Source organism: Fringilla coelebs, assembly GCF_963513975.1.
Source record: "Fringilla coelebs genome assembly, chromosome: 10".
Taxonomy (NCBI): domain Eukaryota; kingdom Metazoa; phylum Chordata; class Aves; order Passeriformes; family Fringillidae; genus Fringilla; species Fringilla coelebs.
Genome location: NC_140036.1, coordinates 21,581,378 through 21,597,352, shown reverse-complemented (window position 1 = coordinate 21,597,352; position 15,975 = coordinate 21,581,378). Strand labels below are relative to the sequence as shown.

General features: G+C 43.9%; 1 protein-coding gene across 1 annotated transcript; it reads left to right on the top strand.

Annotated features, from left to right (window-relative positions):
- Positions 1 to 6,943: 6,943 nt before the first annotated feature.
- Positions 6,944 to 15,975, top strand: CLDN11 (claudin 11; the record flags this gene model as incomplete). Its single annotated transcript, XM_084212291.1, has 3 exons — positions 6,944 to 7,169; positions 9,731 to 9,895; positions 15,743 to 15,975. The coding sequence occupies 3 exons, from the start codon at positions 6,944 to 6,946 to the stop codon at positions 15,973 to 15,975; spliced, it is 624 nt and encodes a 207-aa protein (XP_084068417.1).

Sequence of the window (15,975 nt, the reverse complement as noted above, 5' to 3'; positions counted from 1 at the left end):
TCACAGAGAAAGATAAAATTGCACATATCTTTAAATTGAACGAGAAATGAGATGGTAAATTAAATGACACAGAGTATTAGGATGATTTTTTTTAATAACTGTACAATTTTGTTTATGAGCTCTGGGTCATATTTACACTGACAAACCAAGTTAGATGAAAAAAAAAATTTATTTGTCAGTGTCGAGAATCATAGAATGGTTTGGGTTGGAAGGGATCTTAAAGATCATCTAGTCCCACTCCCTGCTGGAAAAGAATACCAGCATTATATTTTTCTCTTCTTCAGCTCCCATCTCCAAATTTTTCCTTTAGAAAGAAAACCAACAAAAAAGAAAAAACAAACTAAAAAGGAAAAGGCCTGTCTTTGCAGCTTGGTTTGGAGGGGAAGGAGCTGACTCAGTGGTTCTGGCTGTGTGTGCACCACTTGCTTTAAAAACACCACGGATGTTTTGTTCCGGCCACCAGAGCCGTGGCACAGGGAGAGCAGGCCAGGAGCATTGCTGGGGGTGTGATGGCTGGGGAGCAGAGCTTGAGGCTGTCCAGTGGGACTGGCAGATCCTGGGTTGGGTGAGCTGGGAATTGGGGAAGTTCCACCTGGGTGCTGCTGAAGGATGGAGAGAGTCCCTTTGTGCTGCTTCTCAGGTTGTGGGGCTGGCTCAGGACTGGGTGTGGGTAAAGCCACAGCTTGTTCTCACAGCTGCAGCTGGTGATGCACCACAGTATTTATAGCTGAGCTGTTGGGTGTTTGGAACCCTGCTGGGATTATTCTATTAGTAGGATAGTGAATATTCCATTTGCATTCAGGTTTTGTCTGTGTTCTTGTCCTGCTCAGATGTTCCCCTTGGCAGTGGCCATGGAGGGCTGGTGCAGCCCAGGTTCCTGTGCCTCAGCCAGCACCTGGGTCACTGTTGGGGGCTCTGGAAATGCTCTGGCCATCCTTTGTGCCAATAAAAAGGGGACCGTCCTTGGTACCAAAATTTTCACTCTGCAAGAACTCCAGCAGCTATAGGAAGTTTTACCAATTCCAATTGCAGATAAGGCCCTCCTAATTATTTTTGAACATCTGGCTGGTAAAGCCAATGGAACATTTATTAAAATGACCTTAAAAGTAGCTTTGTAAATATTCCATTTAGTTAATCTGAAGTTAGAATGCATTTTAAATTATTGTAATCCTCTTAAAATTCTTAAATACTACTTTCAGGCTCTTGATGTAACATAAACAATTTTCATATGTGTAGACTTAATTTTATACTGATTTTAAGTAATAATGTATACATAAATGTGCCATAGACCTTCGTGTGCTCACAGTCTGTGAAAGATAGTTTTCTAGTAAATTGTAAATAACGCTCTTTAAGTTTTAGAAAAAATATATGTTGATCTTTTTTTTGCTACCTTATCCTAATTCTGTTGAATGGTTCATTTTACAGCCTGATATAGGAACTTGGAATGCACACTTGAGGGCCCTCACTTAAGTGCACACTTAATGGTAGAGATTAAATCAGTCATTAGGTCTTTGCTTTTAGTCACAGCATGCTCATTTTATGTATTATTTGGTTTGCCTTCAGTCATTGCTTGCTGATCTTTTCAGGCAAGAAGTAATTTTCCCAGGTAGTTGTGACATGAAGCCTGTAGAACAAAGCCCTAAAATTGTCAATAATTTGAAAGTTGCTTTCTTAAACATCTACACCAAGATGGAAGTTGCCTAGTGCACATTTTGGAATAAGCAGGATTGGGGGTGAATACCTAATTTGCTCCTAAACTTTTATAAAAGAGAAATTTAACATGCTTTGTATACTTTAATCAATAAAATATGAGAGCTTAGAGCATAAAACTCTTGTAATTTTGGCAGTCTGGAAACACCTCACTCACAGTGTAACCAGGTGTCCCTCAATGAAAGAGATTTTTATCTAAATCTCCAAACTTAGTTAAGTCTGTGTTTTAGTTTTTGTAAAGCATATCATTCAGTTGGAGTATTTAGATGAATGTAGTTATGTTTCACATTCTTAAACTAATTTTATTCTATATTTAATATATTGATAGCTTAGTTGTAAAACCATGTGTACATAGTAAAGGCATAATGCAATTAGTGATGTAGGAAAAGTTGGGTGGGAGCATAAAGCTACTGGTGGCCTGAAAATAAATAAGTCTTGGCCTGAATTTTAGAAGTCACAATGTTTTATTCATACATTCTTGTTTTGTATTGGGGGAGGGGATAGCTAGAATGTGTTATGAAATTTTTGGAAACCTTTCCTAGCATTAGTTGGGAAGTTGGCCTCAAAATGCTGTTGTGGTCATCTTCCTAGAATTCACTTGTTTGTAGAGTATATATTTTGATTGTCAGTAAAGATAACAACTTTGTATTTTTTTCTGCACTTAATTCGTGTAATTAATCCACACAACAGAGTTTTCTATAACGTGGTGAAGTCTACAAAAGACGTAATTTCTCCTACCTATTAATCTGTGCTTGCAATATTTTGGTAATTTTATTTAAGCCATTGATAGTAAGCAGCAGAAAGCTGCAAATTTCAATTTTCTTTTTGCTCATTACATTTGTAGTGTGAGTGTTCATTGGTTTTCTTTACAGAAAGCTTGTAGAATTTTCTATTTGCTGCATATATCTATTTAAAAAAATGCAGTAATTTTTTAGCTTTTGTGAAAGCAGTTATTGCTTACGAATTGCACGATGATTTTATAGTGTGTCTCCATTACTTAGCAAATTGGTTTTTTCAGGGTTAGTGGTTCAGTTGGAAAATGCTTGAAAAATGAGTTTTAAGCACTTCATCAAGCACAGCAAACATGGTATAAAATTTTGCTATTTGAAAATTAATTAAGTGTAACGATATCAATTGAATTTTTTTTTCTTCTAAGAGATACCTCACTTAAAGGAAAGCACAGCTGTACTGTATTTAAATGAATTCTAGGAAATAATAAAAAGTTGGTCTGAAATATTTCGTTGCCATCACGTTGCTTTCTGTGATTGACAGAATGTTTTTTGTGTTTTCATCCTCACTCTAAAAGTATTTATTGCTGTTGACATGCCAGTATAATTCTCTCAAATGACAGAAAGTAGCTGCAAAACAGCTGAGTCCGTGTTAGCTCAAGGCAACAGGTTGAGTGACAATTCTGAAACCATAGAAAAGCCTGTGAAAAATGATCAGTGCATTCAACAATTTTTAATACTTTGCCAATGATGTACAGTCTTATTGTCAGCGTTGCTGTGGTTGCATCACATGACACACAAAACTGTCCTCTACCTCACGTGAGATTTAACAGATATTTTATATGGTTTTGGTAGACAAGATGCATCTATCTGGTCACTTAGTTTACAAATTTTGAATTATATTTATTGAAACATGACATACTGTGCTCTTAGCTTATACCTCAATTGTATTTTGTGCTGTTATCCATTTCCATGCCTTGTAAATACCTGTATAGATCGTGGACTCAAAAACAAATAAAGAACTGTAATGTCAGAACATTTGTCTGTGTCGTATTTTTGAACACTGACTTCTAAACTTGGCTCTTTGAAGGTGTTTAACTCGGTGCTTTTCTAAGGACAGAGCCTTCTTTGCCTTGATTACAGTAAATTAAAATCTGATTACACCAAAACTTGATAGCAGAGCTCCCACAGCATGCAGCAGGTCCCCAGTTCTCTGAAAGATATTTTAAACAAAATCTACAAGATCAAAACCATCCCTCCCCATGGATCCACTTTCTAAAGCCCTTAAGATTTTGTCAAAGTATTGGCACCAAGCTTTCTATGTATCTTGGCATCAATTTGGTGTTTATACCTGAAAATAGAACTCCTTGCATACTTGGCAAGTTCTCTGGTGCCCAGCTTTGTTGCTGCTTGACTGCTCAGGCAATGTGTGAGTTGTTCACAACTCTCTTCCATAGCTCAATAATAAATGAGATTAAAAACACACATTGCCAGAACAAATGCTGAGAGGAAGTTAAAATCAGAAATGAGAATTTTACTCTATCTGCTGAAAAAATAGTTACTGCTGATGGTGAGTGACTCTCAGGAGTTCTTAGTTTTTGTAAACCATGTAATTATATTACCTTAACTTTTGCTACAAATAATATTTTGGAGATTTTCTGGGGGATTTTATTCATACTGAGAAGATTTTCTTCATGCATAAGAAAGCACATTCACACACCTTTTGGTATTTTTTCTTCCCCTCATATAAGTGCATAAATACTTTGTCCTTGTGTTAAGGAACTGCTCTCCCATATAGGAAATCCTGATGATGTTTCAGATAATTGCAAACATGTATTTTACAGATAAAGAGAGAAAGGAGCACTATGAACCAGGATAAAAATGAAAATTACAGTGATGAGCCTTCAGTATAGAACAAAATTAGGAACTGACTGTACCACTTAAACTTGTTTATTTCTGCATCCCATCTTGCTTTTGTATACTGCTGTAATTCCAAACAGGGAAGAAACAATGAGGCTGAAAATGTAAAGAAAAAGTTCAAGGTGAGTCATTTGGATGAGAAAGCCCTGGGTGTTGATAGCTTGGGTAGCTGTGACTAATTGCAACGCCTGTCTTTTGTCAGAGAGAACAATGCAGATCAAGGAAAAGCTCTGGGAGTGAAGGGTAAAAAGATTGATTTTAAGGAGCTCACACTGTTGCTGGAATAAATGCCTGTGTAACGGTTGCTTTTAAAAATGCAGCTTTTGAGACTATTGCCCAAAATGTATCAGCTTATTTGGCATATAGCTGGAAAGTCGTTCTTGCTCCTTCTTTTCTTGATCTTGTAAATCATTGTCCACTTGCCTCGTACGAACTTACATTCACTTAACTGTTGGTGCTGTGATTTATAACACTGACAAAATGGTAAATGCCTCCTGTCTCTATTGACACTAATGAAATAATTCACACTGTGCCCTGTGGGCACCAGCTCGATTTCTGTTGAACAGTGCTGGTTCCAAAGTGTCAAATTTACTCCTTGCTCCTGCACACTCCTTGATAAATACATCTGTGAAGGAAAACATGGAGTTAAGAAGCTTTTGTGGTTAGGGAAACCAAAACTGTAGGAGTCTGAATTACAGAAGGATGTATATGCCAATGAATACCTTGCAGCATTTTAAAAAATACTTATATTGTGCATTAGGACATGCCTGCACTATCACTGTATAAAATGATTTCAAACCTCAGCTTTGGGGTGAAATCTCTCATCTCCTTTTGAATTTGGGAGTTGACACGTGGTCTGTCCAATGCAGTTGCTCAGTCCAAGAAGTGGAACACCACTTTCACCCAAGAGATTACAAGTTTATCTCCTGAATAATAAATAAAAAGGAATATTTTTTAGGTGAAGATTAAATCCATCTAGTATTGAACCCTAGACAACATAAATTTGTGTTGGGATATCAATAACAGCACACTCCACCTGAGGTGGGTGCAGTAGAAGGATAAGCCATGCAGGAAGGTGGAATCACACCAGGAAATTTCATGGAAGGCCAGCTGGCAGCTTGGCTTCACAGAAATATCATAAACCAGGTATAGAAAAAACCCCAGGAGAAACCAACAATATAAAACAAATGTGAAAACAACCATTAAATTTATATTTATTTGAAAAGATTCTCTTGAAAAAGAACTTTTAACTGGTAGTGCTCCAGTGTTCAGATGAAGCTTTGACAGAAAACTGTGACCTCATGTCCTTGAATTTGGGATCTAAGGAGCAGGTGACAAATCACAGTTAGGATGCTCTTCTTCGTGTTTTGCTTCTTAGTTGTTAAAGAATGGCAAAAAACACCCTTGGATGAGGAGCAGGATATATTTAATTCCTAGCACTTTAAACTCGGAGTGGCGTTTCCCGTATTTCTTTCTCACTGGCAGCTCTAGGAGTGAATGAAATTCATTGTTGTGTCACTTTCTTGTCCGTGTCCCTGCCCGTGCACCGCAGACTGCTCTCCACTAGTGGTCTCTCCAGGCATGCAGCATCCGCCTGGTTCCAGCCTTCCCTTCCCAAAACCAGCAGCGCTGGAGGAGGACACAGCCATGAAACATCCTCCGGGACATGCTGGCACGCGAGAACATGCATATGTGCTGTGAAAATACAGAGCGAAGCTAGGAAAATGTCCTGCCTGCTTGCTTCTCCGGATGCAGAACGGGAAGATGTGAAGTTTCTCCACCTCTGACATTTTGAAGTGGGCTGCTCCTGTTTTATCAAATGTACTGAAATTCACATAGCAGATTTACTCGGACTAAAAGTCTGAGTTAAAAGCTCCTCATTTTAATTTAGGGATTCAAAAGTGGGACTGTGGTGGTGTTAAACACGTATTTAAGAGTCAGTGAGTGTTAGTTGATAATTCTGAAAGCCCAGGCACAGCAGAGAAGCAGTGGTGGGTCCTTTATATTTTTACAATTACTGAAAACATCAGGAAAGACTCAGGACTGATTTTGTCCCATTACAGCAGCTGTGCTGATGGCTTTGATGAGGTGATCAATTCCACCTCTTGAGTAACTCTGTCCGCCTCATTCCTCCCCTTCCCTTTCCATGAGGATGTACCAGCGTGACTATTAAAGTTCAGCTGGCAAACACCGCCTTAATTTTTCTCCCTCTATGCTAAATTTCGACTATTCGGGCTGTTACTTTGCATTTGAACGAACCCCTCCGCCCTGTTTTTCAAGCGCGGTTGGGTGCGATCGTGCATCTCCTCCTCTGCACAGCCTCCTTCCCCTCGGACGCTCCGGATGCTCCGGCAGAAGTTGGGGCTCCCCGCTCGCTCCTCCCCTGCGCCGTGGGGCTGGAGGCAGCTCTGACCCCTCCCAGGGAGGGAGCTGGGCAGAGGCAGCCGAGTGTTCGCAGCAGAGCCTGACCAGGGACCTGCTCCTGCCCGTCCCATCCTCCCGCTGCAGCAGCCGGGACCTCTGCGGGCGGCTCCGCTGACCCCCGTGGGCACTGTCCTGTCAGCTGTCCCCACCCCAGGACCGAGATGGTGGCCACCTGCCTGCACCTGGCTGGATTTGTCTGCAGCTTCGTAGGCTGGATCGGGGTGGTTGTGGCCACGGCCACCAACGACTGGGTGGTGACCTGCGGCTACACCATTACCACCTGCAGGAAAATGGATGAGCTGGGATCCAAGGGGCTGTGGGCAGACTGCGTCATGGCAACAGGTCTCTATCACTGCAAGCCCCTCGTGGACATCCTCATACTGCCGGGTGAGTGTGTCCCATCCTCCCTTCCCACCCCGAGCGAGGGCTGAAGCCTTGCCCAGAGCAGCACAGGTGCTGCTGCTGCAGGAGGTGATGGGGAAGCTCCTCCAGCTTCCTCAGCACAGGAGATGGTCCATTAATTGCACTAAAGAAGGTGAATGATGGCTCTTAACATGATTCTCATTGATTTACACCTGGTTTTAATCGTACCCAGGTCTCGTGTTTTCTGTGGCTGCTAAAATCCAGTTAGTGTTTCATCATTGCTCTGGGTAAAATCTCGCTGCTCCTCTCACATCTTGTCTCTGGATTGCACTGCAAAACATACAGAGCGCGCTGAGGTGTAACAGAGCACTTCAAGGGGATGGTGAACTATTACAAATGTTAAGGTTTGATTCCTTAAAGTGATTTGGAGCATAATGAATCTTTCATCATCTATTATTAATGCTGCTATGGCTTTTAATCTTTCAGAAGATCATCATTAGTCTTGATGGTCTTGTGCTTCCCGCAGATTCTGAGGCAAGACAGAGCTTTTACACAGCAAACGGATGTAACTACATTTAAACTTGATATTTTTTAATGATATAGGAACTTTCATCTAGTTTACTGAAAAGCAAAAATTAAGCAAGGTGTTTAATCAGCATTAATACATCTTTTGGGCTAATTAAACCTGCCAAAGTCTTGTGAGGTCTGGTCCCTTAAGTTTAGTTTGTGAGCTTGCCAGTTTCAGCCGCTGTTCACTCTGTAGCGCTTCATTCTGCTGTGTTTTAGATTGCAACTCCTCTGCCATGTCAAAGGTGCCTCTCTCAAAGCTGACAGGGCAGAAATGACCATTCCTTGTAATTTTCTTTCATGTTTCCTTGTTTACTAGCCTAAATTGTGGCGAAAATAATTTTACAAGAGGTTAAAAAGATAATTCCTGAATTTCTCTCCGTTACAGAGCTTGGTTTGTGGCACACAGCACTTAGGAATGTTGAGTCTCATTCTCCCTTTCTCTGTGTGTGGTTACTTTTATTTTAGTAAGTTTGCCTTCCTTACTGCTACTGTTGTTAAATCTGATCCAGCAGAGAAGACAGAGGAAGGTTTTGCCCCAAAGAAACATTAGTGAATGCAACTTAATAAATAAGTGAATGGGTCTTGCAGCAAAGCTTCCCTCAAGCAGAAGCAAATCACAAACCAAGATGTTTCTGCTTGTAGCCTATTTGAGACCCATGGCTTGGCATGAGAGGGAAATTTATCCTGGTGTGCCCAATAGCTGAAATATATTTAGAGCCTTTTTTTGTCTGAGTCAAGTCTTTAAAATGAATTGTTTGTATTCTCATTTACTTGGGACTGGTTGCACACAATCCACACTGGGTACAGCCATCTCCTTTGTTTAGGGTCTGCTTTTATGTCCTGAATGCCTCAGGTAAGAATTTTTTTAAAGTTTCCTCTTGATAAAAAAATCAAGGAAATATTCAATACACACAGTGTCTGCATTTCCAGAAACAGTAAAATCCTCATTCCTGGGGTTGTACCTGTGAGTCAGTGGGATGTGCTCAGTAGGTATTGATTGAAACATCTTGGAATTCTGTGTCTGCATCTGACAGCTTCTTCTTGTTAGTAAGAGGGGACAGAGAGCCAGCACACTCACTGTGCTGAGACTGTCCTGAAAACTGGGGAGGTCACAAGGCACTGGGGCAAATCTGACATTTGTCCTTTTCCTTTTGCATGCTAGTAATGACCTGGTATAATTTATTTTTATGCAATTTTTGTTTAGCATATATACATTACATATAAATTATATATTTTAAAATTTATATATACATATAGTATATACATATTTTTTAAATCATTTATTATGATATATAGACCCTCCCAGAGTGACAGAAATGTCATGGTCCTGCCCAGGACCCCCACAGCCCCTGGTCCTTGTTGTTTCCTGTTGCCTTGTGCACAGGGACAGGTAAGAGAGGAAGGGGAGCTCCTGGGGTGCAGTGCTGAGGTGTGGCTGTGGGTGAGGAGTGTCCCTCCTCTCCCTCCTCCTCCTCCTCCTCCTCCTCCTCCTCCCAGGTCAGCAGTGCCCATTGCCTTGGGGCAGCTGCTGGCAGCATCCCATGGACCTGCAGTGCCAGTAGTGGGTCTACAACTATTCAGCCTTCTGAATGATGGGAGAGTCTTTGAATTACTGTTATTTAATTTCAAATATTTTTAAATTTTGTTTTTTAATCAATTTCTTGCTAAGAAAAGATACAGGGACACTCTTTCCTAGAGAAAATTTCTCCTGCTTTCCCTTCCCATATTTTCCAGCTCCATGGTTTCTCAGTGTCTCTCTGGGAAGAGTTTGTGTTTTCCAGGCAGTGCTGTTTGTTTGTTGGGAAACTGTGAGCCTGCACATCCCATGTCCACGCACTCCCCACTGCACTGGAGCCTCACTGCCTGTGCCTGGTGAAGATTTGCTGTTTACACAGGCATGAGCCCATTTCCCACACTCAGTGCACGCCTTGGGCTCTAACCAAACAGGAGCTTTTCTCCAAAGCCTCCTTTTCTTGTGCCAAATAACAAAACCCTCCTCCCTTGCCTTGCTGCAGGCTATGTCCAAGCGTGTCGAGCGCTGATGATCGCCGCCTCCGTCCTGGGCCTGCCCGCCATCTTCCTGCTGATCACCGTGCTGCCCTGCATCCGCATGGGCCACGAGCCCGGGGCAGCCAAGTACCGGCGCTCCCAGCTGGGAGGGATCCTCATCATCCTCCTGGGTAAGGCTCCTGCCCCGGCCGGGGGCTGCAGCCCGTCCCTGCTCCCGGCCCTGCCGGCTGGTGGGGCGCGTTCTCCTGGAAGGGTTTGTGCTGGGCTGGCCTGGAGCTCTCCAGCACTGCACAGCCTGTGGGTGGGCAAAAGGCAGGAGTGGGAGGACAAGGATGGGAGGTAGGGATGAAGCAGGGTTAGAGGAAGGGCTGGGAATCCCTCTGTCTTTGCCTCGTGGAGTCCCCAGGCACGGCTTCTCTTGGAAGGCCATCGCACACGGGCAGTGCCTGCAGGCATGGACAGTCCTGGTTCATTGTGGAAGTGATTTTTTGGGGAAGGGTCTAAACTTCCAAGCTACTTATAGGGAGGGCAGAGCCTCCAAATTTTCCCTGGACATCCAGGGAAGGTAAGCTGAGGCATGTGGGAAGGGATGCCCTTACTGAATGGGGCTGGTCTGCAGCATCCACAGGGGAAGGGGCGTGGAGGTGGCACAGACAAGGGAAGAGGGATGGCACTGGCACGGGGAGAGGACTGGCATGCCCTCTGTGCCTCCCAACCCCCTCTGGCCAGCCTCCCCTTGGCCTCCGAGCTCCCCTGGGAATTTCTTCCCGTCCTCGGTGCTTGTGGAGGAGATTGTTTTGAGCAGCACAGACTGTGGAGCTCATTGTCCCCCATGCAACACCTGCATGTTCTTGAGGCCTCGTCATCTCAGCAACAGCCTGCGGGGCCTTGTTTTCACCCGTCTGTGGCAGAGGAGGAGGGGACAGGCAAAGTGACCTCTTTGTGTGGCTCTGCTGCTCGCTGGCAGCCAGCACTGACATCATGCCCGTCTTCTTTCTTCTTCTCCTTCTTTTTTTTCAAGTGGGCACTGAATATAGCTGCACGCTCAGAAGGGCTGTCCTCGGGATGCTCCTTCTGTGCAGGTCAGCCCTCCTCCATCACCCTGTGGTTAGCACCAGTCCATGCATCCCAAATCTGAGGGACTGGGTTCAAGGGGCCCTGTTGGTGCCAATGGAGTTTAAGAGCACAGATGGAAGTTTTAATAACAGCTTATTAGGGCTGGTTTAGGACATCCCAATCATGAACAGCCATGTTGGAATGTGATCCTCATCTCTGCCCTGGAACCTTGAATCATGTATTTGGGCTTGGAGAAGTGAAAGACAAGGTGGAGGTTTTCTTCCTGTGAATGAAATTTTAGTGCCAGAGTAGTTTGCTCTGGTGGATTTGCCCTGCCCAGCAGAGCTGCACCTTGCCACAAAAGCCACAAGATTTTGGTTCCAGTTGAGGAGAGTATGCTGCAGGTCAGCCCTGCTTGCACGGCTGCAGGTGTGGGGGCAGGAGGACTGTCCCTAAAAGTCCCAGAGGGCAGAAGGATGATGGGACCAGCTCACATATGACAAATTGCAGTGACAGTGTTGGGTATCACTGTGTTAGAAAAAGGGAAATCCTTTTTGCTGCAGTGTCCCACCAGGGTTTGGTGTCTGGTGTGCCACTATCCCATCCCAGTCACGCTGCAGTGGGACACCAGGGAATAGAGCTGATGTGAGGGGATGATGGAGAGTTGTGGTGCTCCATAAACCAGGCTCCCCTTTGCCTCAGAACACGGTTTTCCAACTAGGTAGGTTCTGTGAGGAAAGGAAGTGTGAGAGATCACATCTCTCACATTTGTGTCATGGAGACATTGGCAAACAAACGATCTTTGGGTCAGATTTGGACCACATCTTATTGATTTTCACCCCTGTGAGCTCTGAAGCACCTACAGGTAAATGATTTACTGCTGTCCCTCATGCCCTGAATGATCTGGGCTGGGATCAGCAGCCTGCTCGCAATGTTTTAGTCACAATTACAATAATGCTCTTTTTGTCAGATCACAAATGAAGAATAAATAAGCTTCTTTTGCTCCTAGGTTACCTTTCTTTTAAAAAAAGAAAGAGCAAATCAACCCACATTTATATTTACAAAGCCCATTTTTTTCCAGGCTCATCAGCAAGACAGTCCCTTTGGAAGAAGAATAATGTACAGAGTTTAGGACTTTCACATTATTTAAGCTGATTAATGATCTGCTAGTTGCAAGATGAGGTGTCACCATTCCAGAGCATTTAACAAGCATGGATCAGGCTCTGAAAGACACAATGCTGAGTTAAAATCCACTATATTCTAGAAGTAACATGCCCTGGTCATTTTATTCACCCTGCAGCCACTGAGCTCTCACTCATGGTTTCCACAACCTCACAGGCTCCAGACTTTTCCTCTTAGGGGAGAGCAACACCCAGAGCTCTGGTTAAAAGAAAATTGGAAAATTGCCCCCAAAACACTCCCTAATGCAGCAGAAATAGGGAGTTGGGTTGCAAACAGGGGAGCTGGCCCCAAAGCAAACTTCACTTGCTGCTCAGGGAAGGGATGGCAGTTTGTCACTGAGATTTGGTGTAAGGGAAACAGGGATTGAAACACAGCACAGATCCAAAAAGAAAAAAAATGCATATATATAAAAAGCTGAAAAGTTGCCAGGAAAACAATGGGCTCAGATATTCCATTGATTTTTCTGTCCACTGATAATCACAGGCTGCCGGAGTGCAACCTGTGTGCACGCCCTGCTATTCTGCTGCTGATGTGTTTATGGCTTTGTTTGATCCTATCTGACTGACAGAATTGATTTATGGCTGAAAACAACTGTCAGCAGAGGTTTGCTCTGAGCTCCTATGAAAACATTTCACACTTTGGTGTGGATGGAAAAACCCTGGCCCAGCCCATGTTGTTGATACTAATTTGGAGGACCCCTTGTTGGTAACCAAGGGGGCATTTTCCCAGTGGTGGAGAATGACTCAGACACTGGAAAATAGATGAAATATATGTTAGTGGGAATTGCTACTGCAAAATAAGCCATTGTGTACTAAATAAAGGATGTTAATGAGTTTTTCTGAAGACTGCATGAGGCTTACTTGTGAAACCATAGATAAAAAGATTGCCTTGAACACAGAAAAAAATATAGTATCTATTTTTTTTGACTAAATGCTTTGAAAGAGAAATCCGTGTGACTTTGAGTCAGCAATTTGGAATAGTTAAATTTAGATGTGAAAGAAAAGTATTCTTTCTTCTGCAAAAAGTCTAACTTACTGTTAAGGAATTTGGCAGGGACTCACTGTCCCTTGTGTTAGAACAATCCTGTTCCCTCTGTCCCAGCTCCCCAAGCACCTTCTGTGCTTCTTGTCTCTGTGCACGTCCTTCTGACTCCAACACATCTCTAATGTTGAGGATCAAGGGTTTCAGCTCAGCAGACTGAGCTACTGCAAATCCACAGTTAAAAAAACCTTGGAAACACTGGGAGCTGGGATGTATCCCTGTGGGTTCACAGCAATCTGATGGAGCAAGGATGTTCATGCCATGCAGTGCTGAGAGGATTTTTTAGGTAGAGCCAGTGGCTTTTACAAGATTTTCTACTCCAGCTGCAAAAAGCAAGCAGGATTTCCACGTGTGCCTCAAAACAGGCCTGTTTTCCCAACTAAATTGGTCGATCTAATAAAAAATATTCCTTCTCTTTTCAGACCTTCTTATATTTTTCTGCTGGACTATATTGGCTACAGCAGCTCTACACTCTGAAGATTTCTTGTTTAGAGAGAGGCAGAGGGTGTCCCAACATTAGCCCAAGAGAAGGGATAACAACTTCTATCTTTTCCACGTGGGCAGCCACTTTAGAACTTGAAACTTGGCCTTAAACTCCTTTTCCAATCTCTTTGGGTTTCTTGTCAAATCACCTTTTTTTTTTCCCAGCCTTTCCCTGTGGTACAACGAGAATACAATCTGAACCCACAGAGAAAAATTGCAATTGCTGACTGTCCTTTTCCCACCTCCTCGGAGGATTTACAGCCCAACCTAATCTATGCAGGGCACAGATGAAGCCCAGTCCTGTTCCAGGGCATTCCTCTTGCTCAGCAGCAGGGTCACTGGTGACTGACGGCAGCTGGCAGCCTCCGAGCACAGAGAGGTCAAGTGAACCCATGCAAAGTCCTTGGCTTGTGTTTCACGGCTTTCTGGTATTGTCAGCATTAAAATAAGGTGGTTTTACATGTCGTGGAGCCACATGCACAAGGGATGCCATTGTGTGAGCATCCCTGAGAGCTCTTCTCACCCCAGTGCAAGTGTTTTCTTTGGTCCTGTCTTGTGGGGGAGGGTCTGGAGAAATAAGGCTCTTATAGTCTATAGACAAATATATATATATATTTACTGCTGACAGAGAAAGAAAAGATGATTGTGTTTTTTCGGACAACAAAGCAGCTTTGTTCCCAGAGCCCATTAGAATGCTTTGTGGATTCCCAACTGATACATTTTTGTTTTAAAGCGTTGGAGGTTCATGAGCTGTTTGCAGGACCACTCTGCACGCAGGAGAATTGCTCTTCTCCCCTCCCTGCCTTCTCCAAAATTCCTTCCAAAGCTGCAGGGCCCTTCCTTTGAGGAGGCCCAAAATTATTTCTGGCTTTGTAAGCATCCTTCAAATGTTCTTCTCTTTTCCATAAGAAAATATTTTCTCTCACAATAACTGCAGCTTTGGGGATGGGTTTTTTTGCTGTACCGGCCAGGAGCTACGGTTTGTTCTCTGCTTTAACTAAACAATTTTATTTTTACTCTCACCCCTTTCTTTTTCCCTCTTGCAACCTTAACTTTCTGACACTGCCTCCAGATACCTTTTAACACGGTCGGTGGAAATCTGTAACGCTGCCATGGTCCTGTTATTGTTTTGCTCTGATTCTCTGATAGCCACAAGGATGGAGTCCTGCACAGCTTGTCCCAGAGGCAAGTAAATATTGACAGATTAATTCTTCTCAGATGTACAGGCCATCAAGGAGTATTGTTTTAGGACCTGCTCCTGGGAGGTGATTAACACCATCAACTCCCGTTGCCCTCGGTGCATGTGGGGACTCTGTGGGGACTGTCTCCCTCACATGCCACCTCACAGCACCTCTGGCTTTTTGTGGAAAAACCCCCTATGGAATATCAAGTAAAAGGTGAGGCCTGCAGTAATTTTTCACCTGCTGTAGTCCCTAGGTAGGATTCCGTTTTCACTTCTGCAGACTCTTCAGGTCCCATTTTTATTCAATTTGGTAAATGCCTGGAGAACCTTGCTGTGTTTGTCCCCATTGCTTGATAGAAATTTTCCACAGGGAAGCTGAATCTGTTTTCCAGAGCTGCGAGACATTTCCCTTTCCATGAGAAAACCCCAGCAGTGCCTAACTGCTGCTTATTTTGTCCCTGCTCATTTTCTGCTCATATTTCATAAACCCTACTCTGTGTTAGAGTGCTGGGAGATTTTGGTGAAGTTTATGTGACCACTCAGTAGAGCCACTGCAATGATAAGGAGGGACATGGGCTGAGGACACAGCATGGGAGTCCATGTGGAAATAGGGATTTAAACCAGTTCACACAGGTCCACAGATTTTATTCTCTCACTGATCCATATGGTTTTTATGGCCTCCTCATTTCGAATCTATTCCTAATTCTGCAGGTCTCCAGCACATCCGTCTCAGGGATAACTCTCATTTTTCTCTCTTAAAGATATTTCTAGGGAACAAATCTATTTCCCTTCTAACAAATGCATTATATTGTGTCAGGCAGCAGTTGTTTTTCCTTCTTGCTGGTGCCTGAGAGCGATGGCTGCTCTCTCTCCATCTCTCACTCCTGAAGCTCCCACGTTACCTCCTGCTTGGAGATCTCCTGGACCCAGCCCTGATGCGGCTGCTTCTGGATCCCACTGCGGGACTGGAAGGCAGAGGGATGGGTTTCCTCCCCGTCCCCAGACGCGTGTGACGCTCTGCCATCACTCCCCCAGCTCAGAACCCTAACGCTGTCCTTCCCCCTGTCCCCAGCCATGTGCGGCGTGGTGGCCACCATCTGGTTCCCGGTGTGCGCTCACCGCGAGACCACCATCATGAGCTTCGGCTACTCGCTGTACACGGGCTGGATCGGCTCTGCCCTCTGCCTCTTTGGCGGCTGCGTCATCGTCTGCTGCTCGGGAGACGCGCAGACCTTCGGCGAGAACCGCTTCTACTACGGCTCGGGCTCCAGCTCACCCACCCACGCCAAGAGCGCTCACGTGTAA